This window comes from Nomascus leucogenys, chromosome 1a, assembly GCF_006542625.1.
Source record: "Nomascus leucogenys isolate Asia chromosome 1a, Asia_NLE_v1, whole genome shotgun sequence".
Lineage (NCBI taxonomy): Eukaryota > Metazoa > Chordata > Mammalia > Primates > Hylobatidae > Nomascus > Nomascus leucogenys.
Window position 1 is genome coordinate 95,772,297 of NC_044381.1, and position 16,842 is coordinate 95,789,138.

Genomic DNA, 16,842 nt, shown 5'->3' on the forward strand with positions numbered 1-16,842 from the left:
TCATCTTCATTCCTTTTATCTGCTTCGGTTGTATATGGATTTGAACTTGAAAATTTGGTAGTGGGGGTTGGATGGCATGAGACCACCATTTGTCTTGGAAGAAAAGAGCTACATAACTGTCTGTGAAGAGGCATGCTCTGTATTATGTCAACAGGAATGTGGTACAGAAAAGCAGGCACTGAGGCTGCTGAATACCTAGCCACTGGGAGAAGCATTTGTACATGGATCATTTTATGTTCTATTTGATGCAGTAAATAGCATGTGTCCTGTGCCCTTCAGGATAATCTCTTTTTATCCTTTTATGTCTAACTGTGTGAAAAACATTACAAAATCAAAATTTGGACAAATATCCTGAACACAACTTAGAGAAGACTTGGCTGCATGAATAGAAGATTGACTTCTGATGGAAAGAAATAGAACTTGATTTGGGTCTTAGTTATTTTGAACACACTGCCATATACTTTTTTTTTTAAATCTACAGGTTGCACATGTTTGTGTAACCATATACCAAAGATAATTATCTGCCTGTAATTTTCATTTTTAACCCCTGAAGATACTCTATTAGTCCCCTCTCAGCTGCTCTAGGCCTCTTGGAGCTCTGGCAAACAAAAAGAGCTGCACTACAGAGGGTCATTAATATGTAGGTAATCGCTGCACTTACTCTTATTAACCATTCACAATGTAAGACAAGAATATGCAGAGTTGGGTTAGTTTTTGGCCTAGTAATAGTTGAAGTTTAAATCACAGACTTCAATATTCTTTCATGGAAGGTACCTGATTGTTAGCCACACTGAGCTGCTAAGGCTATTGTAAAAATGCTGAATGCTTCTCCAGAACAAAGAACAAAAATTCCAGGCTCACCTTTCTTTTCTTTTTTTACTGTCTCTCTCTCATTCTTTTTTTTTTTTCCTCTCTCATTCTTTAAAGAAAAAAATTTCACCCTTCATTCAAAAGTCTTAGTCTTTAACTCAGTGGTACTTTTATTTCTAGGTTTCTTTGCTTTGAAGTTGCTGGGATGCACATATTTGGAATGAAGTGGAGGGCAGGTCTCTGAGTGGTTTCCAGATATTCACAGTTTGGCTTAGCCTGGACAGTCAGTTCACAAGAACCCTTTCCTTTGAGTCCAACACCACAGCAACTCAGGACCCCTCATGCAAAGCATTTAAAAAGGCAACCAAACATTTGCAAGCCTCTAACAAAACTTGGGGTCAGATTATTTAAGAGTTTTGGATGAAGGTTCCAGTCAATTACCATTTTAACTAACCTCTCCCTTGTCACCACCCTTTTTAGGCCCATCCCTTTCTGAGAATGTTGGTTTAGGGCTGGTGCTGTGATTTCCTCTCATATTAGGTCTACTAGCAGGTTTGTACTCTGTGGTGAAGGAAAAACACCACCTACTGGGAGAGATGCACAAAATTCCCCACGTTCTATTACTGGGTTAGCTTTTACACATGGGCCAATGACTAACGGAAGGTAGGTCTGAATCCCAAATATGAAACAAAATCCATGTGTAAAGGCCTATAAAGATTGGGATAGATGGGTTGGGAATTGTGGAAGTGTTTCCTAAATATATGAAAGTGTGAGCTGTTCACCAGCTTCAATTTACAGACTCTCAGATTAATAGAAATGTTGGTTCATTGGGCTGAGATCTAAAGGTGAATGTGCATGTGTGTTTGTGTAGCAGGGTAGGAGGACAGTAGTGTTAAAAGGGAGGAACTGCAAAGGGAGAGAGGGGAGGAGTAGGAGAAGGTGCTAGGAAATATTACTAGTATGTATAAGTAGGTGAGTGTAGCCTGATTAAAAAAAATATGTGTGGTCTAGAGTATACTTTTGTACTTATTCACAAGGTTGCTTATAATCTGAGACTATTTGCCCTGGCGGTTGAGTCTGCAGCAGTGATTTTCTTATCTATTTACATAGAGGCAGCTGATTCTCCCTGTGGGAATGGCAGCCGGTTTTTTTGTGGGTAGGCGTCCTGAAGTGAGGCCCTGAGCCAGAAGCCTCCAGTGTCATGCTGACAAAGCCCAGGAGATGTAAGCAGCTAGTTACGGTGTCACCACTCCCCAGAGGTGACTGTGAAGATGAGTGGCTTTTGCTGTTCATGGAGGCAAGCTGTCCTCCTTTTCTCTTTTTCAAATGAAGTTGAGGCAGGAGCAAGAATGAATTAGGAGCACGAGGAAACGTTTGATTGGGCTGGTTCCTCACTCAGTGAAAAGCCTCCCCTTCAGCCAGAAGCCACTGCACACACCTCGGCTCTCACTCAAACTCCAACTGCCTGTGGCTTCTTCCTATTGACTTAAGCTGGGTTTTGGCTTCTGTCAGCCTCCAGCAAGGTCATAAATAGTACTTAATAAACAAAGGTAGAAAATTTCTAATGGATGTCTTCAGTATCTCAAATACTCATAGACAACTTTATATTCTCAAGGTTTCTGTCTTTTACAAAGTGGTAAATATTTTGTTGCTGATGGACACAAATATCAAAAAAACAGACACTAGAACAATAAAGAAGGAAGGATTAAATAATCAAAATATCATTACCTGGTCCAAGTCTCATAATCTTGGGAAGCAGGCCTTTGTACAAAGCTAAAATCCTGTAATGGGAAGGGAAAGAGAAACATTCTTATTCTGAAAATAAATGGAGTTGTACCTTAGGTTTATTGAGATGGGGGCCCAGCATTTAAAAAAATAAATTATTTGGAATTACACACATCTCAAAGCAGACAGCATCTTAGTATTCTCTGCAGCAAACTGGATGTGGGGAAAGAGTTAATGAATTCTTTATTACCCAACTGTGCTGGTCCCGTCCAATCAGAAACATGACTTTCATCAGTGAGATGGTTTTTGCTTTCAAGACAGGTTTTTCTTTCAAGACAGCTGTGTATACGGACAGAATGACTTTTGTAATTGAATTTAAAAGACCACAAACTCAGTCTTTACATTAGGAAATATGATGCAGTTTATATCAAAATAATAAAATATTACTTGTTTACTTGAGAAAAAGAGGGGTGAAGAAACAAAGTAAGATTTAAAAAAATCAGAAAAATGCACATACTTAAAATTTTTAAAAGTATTTTTACAGAACTGTATAATTCTCCCAGGAGAATATAATTAGGTGGCAATTTAATGGGATTTACAGCCAGAAGACAATTATTCTCCTGCCTATATATTAGTACGACATATACAATACTATATTATACAAACTGCCAAGTAAAAAGTTCACCTTGGCATTCTAAGGCAAACACGCAGCATATTGTCACTTTATGGTGTAAGCACATGTTTACATCTTATTATTGTGTTGTCTTGGAAAGTTTGTCATATATTCGCAGAGTTTCTTAGACACAGGCTCCAGTTAGGAGGGCTTACTGGTTCTCATCTAAATGGAAGGGCAATACGGTTCTAACAATACGTGAGCCTTATACATTTATTAAAATAAGAATGTGTTACGTTACCCTTCTTCCTGATAGACTGTTGCCATTGTTTTAAAACAGGTTCTGTACTTGATCTCTCCAGGAACTGGTTGAGGCCCTTGAATCCTACTTTTGGCAACATCAAAAGGGATGTTAATGACTGAGGCTATTGTCCCCGAGAGAAGACCAATCCCAAATTTTCTCAAAAACTCCAAGGTTGGATCCTAAAAGAAAAGAATAATAATATAACAGAAAGGGGAGCGGAAGCCCCTAAATCAGTTAAACACTATAAAGCAATATGTATTTAAGCAGAGCATTGCACTCCCGGCACCCTCCTGTTATTCCAGCGGAACACATTAGGATTTCCTAGGCTGGAACTTGTTTTCTTGACAATCCCATTGGCTATGTTTTTACACATGGTCTAAATTGCTGAAGTACACATTTCCTCACACAGGATTTATAAACACAGTTCATAAAGAAAGACTGGTATGGCATATGGGGATGATTTGTATAATTGGGCTTCACAATGTACTTAGTATTACTGTATCAAAACAGGAGAAATCCAAGCACACTATTAGCTAATTGGCCAGAATATTTTACAAATGACAGCAACTTCCACCATGAAGCCTACTAAAATGCTCATTTGTGTGTGGACCCCCAAATGTTAAATTAAATCAAGGCTAATCGCGGTCTGCTGCTATTCCCCGCCAGGTTTTTTGCATTTATTTTCACGTGTAGCTGATCCACTGTACTGAGAAGTGCTAGCTTCCTGTTACTAACAAACCAACTTGGGGCGGCTGCAAAACAGCCTCTGACATTCTGTGCATTATAAACAGTAGTAAGTCACTGGACTAATTGGCTGAAGAATTTACAATCCATTGTTTCGGAATCTTGTTCTTCCTCCACGGCAAAGGAAGAAAAGAAGAAAGAGAGAGCGAGAGTGAGTAAAAGAGAAATACTTCTTAGTTCTGTTAGAATTTAGGCCCTTCACGTTGGTCTGATTTGATTTTCCACCCCTCCCTGCACTGCTTTCTGACATCAAAGTATTTAATTAGGTCTTATGTGGGAGTCACTTTCCTTTGGCCTATTTTTGTGCCCTGTGAGCTCACATTATGATTTGTTATAATGAATTTGCTGGGAAGTTCTCATTATGTTGCCAACCTCAGTTCTGTTTTCAGTCCTCTGTTCTCTGAAGAAAGGTCATATCACATACTATAAGCTGCTGACTCCGACCCCCCACCTATCTTTTCCCTGCCCTCTCTTTTGATCAATATTTTAGAGGGGTCATCACAGAGGAATAATGTAGGGCTGTGCCACAACACTATTTTATCCAGAGGGGAAGCATACCATGCTTCAGGTAAACAAGAAAATTCAGGTCTGAGCATTACATGCTTCCAGCCTCTATGAAAGAAGTAAACTTCTGAGGGCTCTGAAATTTTCAGCTGAACCAAGAGCCAGTTACCATCACAGAAATTCCTATGTGGCTAAATATAAAAAGCAAGGGTTTGGTAATAATTCCTGGATCTGGGCCATACAGGTGCCGGGGAGGTTTAAAGGGATTTGAAAACCAACAGGGTGTTTCAACAGGAAAAACAATGCAGTGATTGCAGTATGAGTGAGGTGTGTTTAAATAATTCCCTCTCCCCCCATTTTTTCTCTTTTACAAGGAGAGAAAAATGCCTTTATGTTACTCCTCTCCATTATGGCACAGAAGCAGAACTGGAGCTCAGGAGGACAGTAAATTCTAGAGCAGCTCTGGTTGTCTGACCTCTGATAAGTCACTGAATCACCCAGAGCCCAGTGTATCCAAGGGAAGTTTTTAACACCTATCTTACCTCTAAATTGTATCATTTTTCTGAGAAATAAAAACAATAATATAAGTAAAAGTGTTATAAGTGTTGCACAAATCTGGCAGAAAATGAATAGTATTATTATGTAGCCTGTTTTATTTATTTATTTTATTTTTAATTATTATACTTTAGGTTTTAGGGTACATGTGCACAACGTGCAGGTTTGTTACATATGTATCCATGTGCCATGTTTTGCTGCACCCATTAACTCATCATTTAGCATTAGGTATATCTCCTAATGCTGTCCCTCCCCCCTCCCCCCACCCCACAACAGTCCCCGGAGTGTGATGTTCCCCTTCCTATGTCCATGAGTTCTCATTGTTCAATTCCCATCTATGAGTGAGAACATGCGGTGTTTGGTTTTTTGTCCTTGTGATAGTTTACTGAGAATGATGTTTTCCAGTTTCATCCATGTCCCGACAAAGGACATGAACTCCTCATTTTTTATGGCTGCATAGTATTCCATAGTGTATATGTGCCACATTTTCTTAATCCAGTCTATCGTTGTTGGACATTTGGGTTGGTTCCAAGTCTTTGCTATTGTGAATAGTGCCGCAATAAACATACGTGTGCATGTGTCTTTATAGCAGCATGATTTATAGTCCTTTGGGTATATACCCAGTAATGGGATGGCTGGGTCAAATGGTATTTCTAGTTCTAGATCCCTGAGGAATTGCCACACTGACTTCCACAATGGCTGAACTAGTTTACAGTCCTGCCAACAGTGTAAAAGTGTTCCTATTTCTCCACATCCTCTCCAGCACCTGTTGTTTCCTGACTTTTTAATGATGGCCATTCTAACTGGTGTGAGATGGTATCTCATTGTGGTTTTGATTTGCATTTCTCTGATGGCCAGTGATGATGAGCATTTTTTCATGTGTTTTTTGGCTGCTTAAATGTCTTCTTTTGAGAAGTGTCTGTTCATGTCCTTCGCCCACTTTTTGATGGGGTTGTTTGTTTTTTTCTTGTAAATTTGTTTGAGTTCATTGTAGATTCTGGATATTAGCCCTTTGTCAGATGAGTAGATTGCAAAAATTTTCTCCCATTCTGTAGGTTGCCTGTTCACTCTGATGGTAGTTTCTTTTGCTGTGCAGAAGCTCTTTAGTTTAATTAGATCCCATTTGTCAATTTTGGCTTTTGTTGCCATTGCTTTTGGTGTTACGTAGCCTGTTTTCTAAAGATGCAAAACATTCTGTGAAAAGATGCTTGCTTGAAATCCCCATGACATTGCCAAGCTCTCTTTCTTTTTCAATTAAGGACAAGAATGGAAATGATGATTTGTATACACGTTGTCCTTCTGGGAAGTTTGGGAGACTGGCTGATGTGTTTGCTGAGGACCAGAATTGGGGATGGAAGGTGAACAAAGAGACTCAATGATGGTCATTGTGCTTGAGACATGGCATTGGAAACCAAAAGCTTAGGTCTCCAGGCCATCATATCATAGTGTTCACTAGCAGGAGTAAGTGTCTACCTTTGTTTGTATTTATTTATTTGAGATGGAGTCTCACTCTGTTGCCCAGGCTGGAGTGCAGTGGCAGGATCTTGGCTCACAGCAACCTCCACCTCCTCGGTTCAGTTGATTTTCCTGCCTCAGCCTCCTGAGTAGCTGGGATTACAGATGTGTGCCACCATGCCCAGCTAATTTTTTCTATTTTCAGTAGAGATGGGGTTTCACCACGTTGGCCAGGCTGCTCTCGAACTGCTGACCTCAGGTGATTTGCCTGCCTTGGCCTCCCAAAGTGTTGGGATTACAGCCATGAGCCACCATGCCCGGCCCACCTTTGTTTTTTATACATTTCCCAGCACAACAGTAAGATCCCACAGTGGTTCCCCAATCCAGCTGTGCTTCAGAATCATCTGGCAATTTTACAAAATACAGATGCCTGAGTCCTGCTGCAGACCCATCTCGGGGGTGAGAAGAAGGTGCCTGCAAGTTGTTTAAAAAGCTCTCCAGGGCTCCTAAGGCTGCCAGATAAGGACCCAAGTCTAGCAATCAGTGATTTTGATGTTCCACACTGGCAAAGCAGATGGTCAGTTGCTACCCCTGTGGGCACTCCAGGGAGGAAAAGAATTTGCTTGGGATGGCCATGAGGCTATCCCTGACCACCAGCTTCTGGGCCAGTAGTCAGTTTCTTCCTTGACCACACAGCCTGCTTGAATCCAGCATCCCAGACTGGGCTTGTGTGTGTGAGGACAACCCTCTCAGCTAGCCTCTGCTTTCTTTGTCACGTGCCACTAGCCATCCTCGAATGAATGCAGCATCTCAGATGCCTCTCCCGTTCATCCTTTCCTGGCCACTGCCACCTCTCTGGCTTTAGATCAAGTTCCCGTTACCTTTACCAAGTCTTGCTTCCTTCCTGCCTGCTAAGATCTATTCTTCACAGTGATATCAGGGTTCTCTTTTTAGAAAAACAGATCTGCTTTTGGTATCTCCCTACTCAAAGACCCTCCATACTTCCTGGATGCACAGAGAATAAAGACAAACTGTCTCACTTGGCCATTGATTTCTTTCCCACACCCACAATATGCTTCCAACGTATCCTTCTAGCTTCCACTTCTACACCCTACCCTGAATCCATACTATGGTCACACTGGTTAATTCATAATTACTCAAATATACCAAGCACTTTCCCAACTCCATGCTTTTCTTCAAATGATTCCTGCAGCCTAGAATGTCTTTCTGCATCATATTCACCTATAGCAATCTCACTGCCCTTTAAGGTCCTGCTTAAATCCCACTAACCCAAGAAAGTTTTACAGATCCCCTGTCAAAATTGATTTATCCTCTCCCCTACTCCCGAGATACTGTCTGAACAATAGTCCTCACCTTTGCTATGGCCCACTTAGTGTTTAGTATATTTTTGCATGTATCTCTCTTCCCTGCATGGCTGTGAGTCTGCACAGCATAGGAGCATGCGTTACTCCTCTTTGTGTCACCTGTTTTGCAGAGTACACTGTAGGTGCTAAATAAACTAAGATGCTCGGAGCTGAAGAAAGCAAGTTGAGTGGGGCTGTCCCCTCTACCCAGACCCCTGTTACCCCTGTGGATGCCTTTGCAAGCCCCTGGGCGGTACCCAGGCAGCATCAGGATGGCTGCCTGCCGCCTTCGGTCCTACCGCCCCACCTCCAGCAGCCGAGAACCCTACATTTCCAGCTTTTCTCTTGGCCTTCTCTCTTCCCACAAGCACCTCACTCCAGGTTAAAACATGCCTTCCCCAGCTCACAGAAGAGGTAACAATTTTAATAAAAATAAACATCGATTGAAGTACATATTTTGTGCCAGACACTGCTAAGTGCAAATGTCTAAGCATTACATCTGTTAATCTTCACAACCTTTGAGGTACGAACTATTATTATTATTCCTATTTTACAAATGAGTTAACTGAAAGGTTAAGAAGGGATTTTTTTGTTACATCCGAGTGAACCCAAGACTTTGCCTCAAGGCATAGTTTTTCTTCTTATACTCCTAAGAGTTAGTCGGTGGGTTGGTGGGGGAGGTGTCTAAGAACCTTCTGAAATTCTAAGCAATACTTCTGTATTAGTACGTTTTCACGCTGCTGATAAAGACATACCTGAGATTGGGCAATTTACAAAAGAAAGAGGTTTAACTGGACTTACAGTTCCACATGGCTGGGGAGGCCTCACAATCATGGCGGAAGGCAAGGAAGAGCAAGTCACATCTTACGTGGATGGTAGCAGGCAAAAAAAAAAGAGCATGGGCAGAGAAACTCCCGTGTTTAAAACCATCAGCCTTCCTGAAACCCATTCACTATCACGAGAACAGCATGGGAAAACCTGCCCCCATGATTCAACCATCTCCCACTGGGTCCCTCCTACAACCTGTGGGAATTATGGGAACTATAAGATGAGATTTGGGTGGGGACACAAAGCCAAACCATATCAGCTTCTGTGTCTGTATAGATGAGCTTTCCTGGGGAGTGTGTCTGTTGATTTTATTAGGCTTATAAAAGCTTGAAAACAATTTCATGAGACCGTTTTCCCTGCCAATATGTTTATGAAGTAAGGAAAGGGCAGTGCAGGGTTGAAAGCAAAGAGGCTGGCCGGGCGCGGTGGCTCACGCTTGTAATCCCAGCATTTTGGGAGGCCGAGGCGGGCGGATCACAAGGTCAGGAGATCGAGACCATGGTGAAACCCCATCTCTACTAAAAATACAAAAAAGTAGCCGGGCGTGGTGGCGGGTGCCTGTAGTCCCAGCTACTCGGAGAGGCTGAGGCAGGAGAATGGCGTGAACCCGGGAAGCGGAGCTAGCAGTGAGCCGAGACTGCGCCACTGCACTCCAGCCTGGGCGACAGAGTGAGACTCTGTCTCAAAAAAAAAAGGCTAAAAACAGGAAGCCCTAATTTCCACAGGGGTTCTCAGGCAATCCACCTAAGTGAAATGATTTCCACACACATTCCTGCTCTGGAGTCCAGTTACTCACATCTCAACCATATCCATGAACTCTGTGATTCTCAAAGTGTGTTCCCCACACCACCACCATCAGCACTATGTGAGAACTTATTAGAAATCAAAATTGAGGTTCCACCCCAGACCAGTGAATCTGGGAATGGAGCCCAGCTACAGCAATCTGTTTGAGCAAGTCCTCCAAATTATTCTGATGGATGGTAAAGTCTGAGAACCACTGCTTAATTAAGTTGATCATTCACCCTCTTTGGATCCTTGGGCTGGATAATTAATGCTCTAAGATTCATCTTAATCATTGACCCTCAGGGGCTCTGGATGTGTTGGGAAGCATTTTGAATGTTTCCTTGGTGGAAACAGGGGTTGTTTCTTCAAGGCTGCACAACTGAAGGCAATGATATTAACTCTGTTCAACCTCTCCTATCCTTAGCTCAGTCCAAAGCCAGAATGGCTATCAGTGGGGTCACCTGATCTGAGTGATACCTATCTCATAGCTTGAGTGGGTCACGGTGTACTGGCTAGCAGCAAGTACAGCATTTCTGCTGATAACCATAATAATAAGTAACAAGGAAATTAATAGCAAAAGTAAATAGCAACAAAAAATGCTATACATGTTATAATATTTGTATTTTTTCATACTATTATGAGTAATAATGATGTAATAATAATAATATTTATTGCCAGGCACAATGTCATGTGCAAAAAGTGTATACAAAATGTATATATGATATAACAAACCCTATGAGTTAGGCATATAACACCATTTTACAGGTAAGGACATGAGACTTAAAAAGTTAAGTCAGTTGTCCAAGGTCACACGGCTTGTAAGAGGTGGAGCCTGGATTTCAGCCCAGCTCCTTCTGACTCCCAAGCCTATGTTTCTTAACCATTATGTCATATTGCTTCTTGTGACTGATTCATTCATTGTGAATCCAGCCAAAAAAGATTTATTGGGTGTCTGTATATATCCAGTCCTACACTGGGTGCTAGAGTTGGGTATGAAGGGAAATGGTCCAGAGAGGGGACTGGGAGTGGGTGTCTAAGCAACTATTCTGGTTTAATGTGATTAGTACTGAAGTGGGGGTGTGAAAAAATGGAGGGCAAACATACAGTATGGAGAGGAAATTGCTCCTGGGATTTCACTGAGTCCTGTAAGATGATATCTAGCTTCTGCCTCTTAAAGCTTGGCCAGTTGTTAGCTGTTAAGGAAGTCAACAGAAGACATGTTATTATAATGAGTCACCATATTACCTGAATGGCTAGCTCTCTGAATTGAGAATCACATGACCTGGAGTATCGTTTTGCCTTTTTCCCGTAATTTATTTTAAAAACTGGAGCAAGAAGATGAGAATGAGAAGACATTCACTCTGAGTCAGGTACTGGGTTAAGCCCTTTGTATATTTAAGCCCCACAACACCCCCCGAGGAGACGAGGTACCTGAGCCATACAGAAATTTCCTACCTTACAAACAGATATAATCTTGAATTAATCAAAAGAGAGCTAAAGTTCTATTATTTAGAAGTGAAGAAGCCAAAGTATTGGGGACTCTGAGACTGCCACATGTCAACCAGTTTTAGAGACATGTACACTTGCCTCTCCGGGCTGCACCCTAATTCAACATGCAAGGAGATCACCTCTTAGGCCAAGATAAGACTTAAGTGACAGAAAATAAAAATCCCAGAATCACAAGACTAGGAGTGAATTCAGAATGCCACCTAGCCTAAGTCAAGTATTTTGAATGGATCACACATAAATTATGTAAATGAATATTAATATTGATGAAAAATCTATTATGTTATTAAAAATTTCCAACTTAATTCCATAATTAGCTCCAACTGTCACCAGTTAGGAACTGTTTCTTGTACTTAATTGATGTTCCTCACCAATAAGCCTAAACCATTTTACTCCAACACTTTGCTCAGTTGCAAGGGCAAGCAACTGTTAACTACTCTTGATGTAATTCACTGGAATTTAAAAACCGTTATTGATTTTGAGAGGCCAAGGCAGGAGGATAGCTTGAAGCCAGGAGTTTGAGACCAGCCTTGGTAATATAGTGAGACTGTCTTTAGAAAAATTAAAAGTAAAAATAAGAACAAAATCTCTCTGTTACTGTAATAGCCTTTTACTTCCAGTACAATTAAAAAAGGTTCCTTTTAAATATTTATTTATAAGTGGTATGTATTATTTCCTCATCTATGGATCTTTTCCTCTAAATATTTTCTGGTTTTTCTTACAAATCATGTGATATAACTAAACTGGAGCTGAGTAGTCTGAAATATTAATGAATATTGCATGCATTGACTTTATTCTGTGATAATAATATGGAAAACAATTCATGCAGGTTTTAAAAATGGTTTAATTCCCTTGCAAACATTTTAAGGCTGAAATTAATATTTCCATTCACAGATGAGATAACTGAGACAGAGAGAAGGTATAAGTTTGCCAAAGACACACGGCTAACTAGTAAATACTGGAATTGAGAATTAACATCAGGTTTTCTTGCTAGAATTCTCTGGCTGTTTCCATCACACTGTGTGATCTTTTTGTGAGTGCACAGCTGAAGAGATGTGTTTACCAGCCCCTCTTCAGGGAGATCAATGAGTTTCTCTGACAGAACATATTATTTATAGACTCTTTGTGACTTAACCAGAGACATCAAGAAGTGATCCCAAAACGCTGGCGGCTGTGACGTCCCACAACCTCTAAAAATTCAACATCAGAAACATGATCATATCACTCAAAACAGTTAACACCCTACATATTTGTAGCTAATTTAACCATATAGTCCAAACTATACAGCCAAGAGCTAAAGACAGCATAAGTAATTTAAGGCAATGGCACTTGAGGAGATAAAATATGCCCATTGAAAGAGGCATATGCCTCCCCTTTTACCTTTCCTGGCGTGGGCTCTGACAGCTGGCTTCGTTAGCCGGCCAGCTGGCTGCTAGCTTGATAAACAGAAACATCGCCCATCTCAGAGGTCTTTGTGATTAGGGTCTGGGGTCTTTAAGAAGGCGTTTCACCCAGGGATATGCCAGAAGAAGGAGGTTAAGGAAGATGAGAAAGCAGGATTTGTCAGCCAGTGAGGAGTGGGGGTGATGAGGGACACAGGGCAGGAAGCCCGTTTCTCTGCAAAAGGCAAGGTTGAGTAGAGGACAGCAATGGGGCTTTTCATTTAAGGGAACTCAGCATTAAAATCTAATCTTAGAATCTTCCCACCTCATGTCAGCCCAAATCACATTTTCTTTGATCTCTGCAATTAAGTCACCCTTTAATTCCTCCTGGTACTGCACCAAATAGGGTGGTCCTACAAGGAGTTACATGATTTTGGGGGTATCACAAAAGTATTTCTTTGCAGAACTGAATTCTGTGACTCATTCCCATGCCCTCTGTAGCACATCACTATCACAATAGGTGAAGTGGAGGTTGCAACGCAGTCTTTCATTTCCTTAAGGCTGCAAGCCGGAGGTGGTACCTACATGAAGCTCATGATGGATCCCTTCATGAAGGAACTGCAGAAGATTTATGTAGTAAATACATTTTTGAAAATTTCATTTTTTTGAATCATTTTGCACACCTTAACTTCAGAAAATCACTTAAAAATTTCCCATTTTATCCTGCTGAACAAGGCACTGAATGGAGGATGGATGAGAGCGTGGTTAGAGGGATTCTCCTCTGGCTAAACAGAAGGGCTCTGCTGTGAAAGATGTGAACATATGGTGGCCCAAAGAAAGGTTGGATGAACATGGGAGAAAATGTGGAAGGCTTGCTCAATGGATCTGCTGCTGACAGGCTGGGAGGGGAAGCTAGGATGATAGATGAGAGACTCAACATTAAAAATTATCATCATGGACTTTAGCACTAGACTGAACCTGCAAGATTAAATTTAAGCATAGTGAATGTAAAATTTTGAATTTAGACAACTACACAAGTTTAAGATGAGGGAGATGACTTGATTACAGTTCATGTAATCTAGGGATTTTAATTGATCATAAAGATTTATACATATCACATATCTAGTTTATTTATTTATTTATATTTTATTTTATTTTTTATTTTTATTATTATACTTTAGGTTTTAGGGTACATGTGCACAATGTGCAGGTTTGTTACATATGTATCCATGTGCCATGTTGATTTCCTGCACCCATTAACTCGTCATTTAGCATTAGGTATATCTCCTAATGCTGTCCTTCCCCCTTCCCCCAGCCCCACAACAGTCCCCGGAGTGTGATGTTCCCCTTCCTGTGTCCATGAGTTCTCATTGTTCAATTCCCACCTATGAGTGAGAACATGCGGTGTTTGGTTTTTTGTCCTTGCGATAGTTTACTGAGAATGATGGTTTCCAGTTTCATCCATGTCCCTACAAAGGACATAAATTCATCATTTTTTATGGCTGCATAGTATTCCATGGTGTATATGTGCCATATTTTCTTAATCCAGTCTATTGTTGTTGGACATTTGGGTTGGTTCCAAGTCTTTGCTATTGTGAATAGTGCTGCAATAAACATACGTGTGCATGTGTCTTTATAGCAGCATGATTTATAGTCCTTTGGGTATATACCCAGTAATGGGATGGCTGGGTCAAATGGTATTTCTAGTTCTAGATCCCTGAGGAATTGCCACACTGACTTCCACATTAAGACAGGCTCTTGTTTTGTCGCCTAGCCTGGAGTGCAGTGGTGCAGTCTTAGCACACTGTAACCACAACCTCCTGGGCTCAAGCGATCCTCCCACCTCAGCTTCCCGAGTAGCTGGACTACAGGTGTGAGCCAGCATGCCTGACTAATTTTTTAATTAAAAAAAAATGTTTTGGAGAGACAGAGTCTCACTATGTTGCCTAGGGTGGTCGTGAATAAATAAAAAAAATCAGCCCCACAAAAGTTCCACCAAAATTTTTTTTTAAATTACTATTATACTTTAAATTCTAGGGTACATGTGCACAATGTGCAGGTTTGATACATAGTGTCATGTGTATAAATGTGTCATAGTATACATGTGTCATGTTGGTTTGCTGCATCCATCAATTCATCATTTACATTAGGTATTTCTCCTAATGCTATCTCTCCCCCAGCCCCCCATCCCCCAACAGGCCTCAGTGTGTGATGTTCCCTACCCTGTGTCCAAGTGATCTCATTGTTCAATTTCCACCTATGAGTGAGAACATGCGGTGTTTGGTTTTCTGTCCTTGTGATAGTTTGCTCAGAATGATGGTTTCCAGCTTCAATGATGTCCCTGCAAAGGACATGAACTCATCCCTTTTTATGGCTGCATAGTATTCCATGGTGTATATGTGACACATTTTCTTTTTTTTTTTTTTTTTTGGATAAATATCATAAGGTATTTTATTGTGAAATTGGTATCTATATGTATTGTTTTTTTATTATACTTTAGGTTTTAGGGTACATGTGCACAATGTGCAGGTTTGTTACATATGTATCCATGTGCCATGTTGATTTCCTGCACCCATTAACTCGTCATTTAGCATTAGGTATATCTCCTAATGCTGTCCCTCCCCCCTCCCCCCACCCCACAACAGTCCCCGGAGTGTGATGTTCCCCTTCCTGTGTCCATGAGTTCTCATTGTTCAATTCCCACCTATGAGTGAGAACATGCGGTGTTTGGTTTTTTGTCCTTGCGATAGTTTACGGAGAATGATGGTTTCCAGTTTCATCCATGTCCCTACAAAGGACACGAACTCATCATTTTTTATGGCTGCATAGTATTCCATGGTGTATATGTGCCACATTTTCTTAATCCAGTCTATTGTTGTTGGACATTTGGGTTGGTTCCAACTCTTTGCTATTGTGAATAGTGCCGCAATAAACATACGTGTGCACATGTCTTTATAGCAGCATGATTTATAGTCCTTTGGGTATATACCCAGTAATGGGATGGCTGGGTCAAATGGTATTTCTAGTTCTAGATCCCTGAGGAATCGCCACACTGACTTCCACAATGGTTGAACTAGTTTACAGTCCCACCAACAGTGTAAAAGTGTTCCTATTTCTCCACATCCTCTCCAGCACCTGTTGTATCCTGATTTTTTAATGATGGCCATTCTAACTGGTGTGAGATGGTATCTCACTGTGGTTTTGATTTGCATTTCTCTGATGGCCAGTGATGATGAGCATTTCTTCATGTGTTTTTTGGCTGCATAAATGTCCTCTTTTGAGAAGTGTCTGTTCATGTCCTTTGCCCACTTTTTGATGGAGTTGTTTTTTTTTTTCTTGTAAATTTGTTTGAGTTCATTGTAGATTCTGGATATTAGCCCTTTGTCAGATGAGTAGGTTGCAAAAATTTTCTCCCATTCTGTAGGTTGCCTGTTCACTCTGATGGTAGTTTCTTTTGCTGTGCAGAAGCTCTTTAGTTTAATTAGATCCCATTTGTCTATTTTGGCTTTTGTTGCCATTGCTTTTGGTGTTTTAGACATGAAGTCCTTGCCCACGCCTATGTCCTGAATGGTATTGCCTAGGTTTTCTTGTAGGATTTTAATGGTTTTAGGTCTAACATTTAAGTCTTTAATCCATCTTGAATTAATTCTTGTATAAGGTGTAAGGAAGGGATCCAGTTTCAGCTTTCTACATATGGCTAGCCAGTTTTCCCAGCACCATTTATTAAATAGGGAATCCTTTCCCCATTTCTTGTTTTTGTCAGGTTTGTCAAAGATCAGATAGTTGTAGATATGTGGCATCATTTCTGAGGGCTGTGTTCTGTTCCATTGATCTATATCTCTGTTGTGGTACCAGTACCATGCTGTTTTGGTTACTGTAGCCTTGTAGTATAGTTTAAAGTCAGGTAGCGTGATGCCTCCAGCTTTGTTCTTTTGGCTTAGGATTGACTTGGCAATGGGGGCTCTTTTTTGGTTCCATATGAACTTTAAAGTAGTTTTTTCCAATTCTTTGAAGAAAGTCATTGGTAGCTTGATGGGGATGGCACTGAATCTATAAATTACCTTGGGCAGTATGGCCATTTTCACGATATTGATTCTTCCAACCCATGAGCATGGAATGTTCTTCTATTTGTTTGTATCCTCTTTTATTTCATTGAGCAGTGGTTTGTAGTTCTCCTTGAAGAGGTCCTTCACATCCCTTGTAAGTTGGATTCCTAGGTATTTTATTCTCTTTGAAGCAATTGTGAATGGGAGTTCACTCATGATTTGG

At 40.8% G+C, this 16,842-nt stretch overlaps 1 protein-coding gene across 2 annotated transcripts in view; it reads right to left on the reverse strand.

Moving 5' to 3' along the window:
- The window catches only part of SLC25A21 (solute carrier family 25 member 21), a 511,294-nt gene that overhangs the window by 3,327 nt on the left and 491,125 nt on the right, over nt 1–16,842 (reverse strand). For both annotated transcript variants that reach the window (XM_030813695.1, XM_030813699.1), the window contains exons 8-9: nt 3,450–3,631; nt 2,539–2,591 (exon numbers count right to left, since the gene is read on the reverse strand). In XM_030813695.1, coding sequence (XP_030669555.1) covers nt 2,539–2,591; nt 3,450–3,631 — 235 coding nt within the window. The remainder of the gene's footprint in view (nt 1–2,538; nt 2,592–3,449; nt 3,632–16,842) is intronic.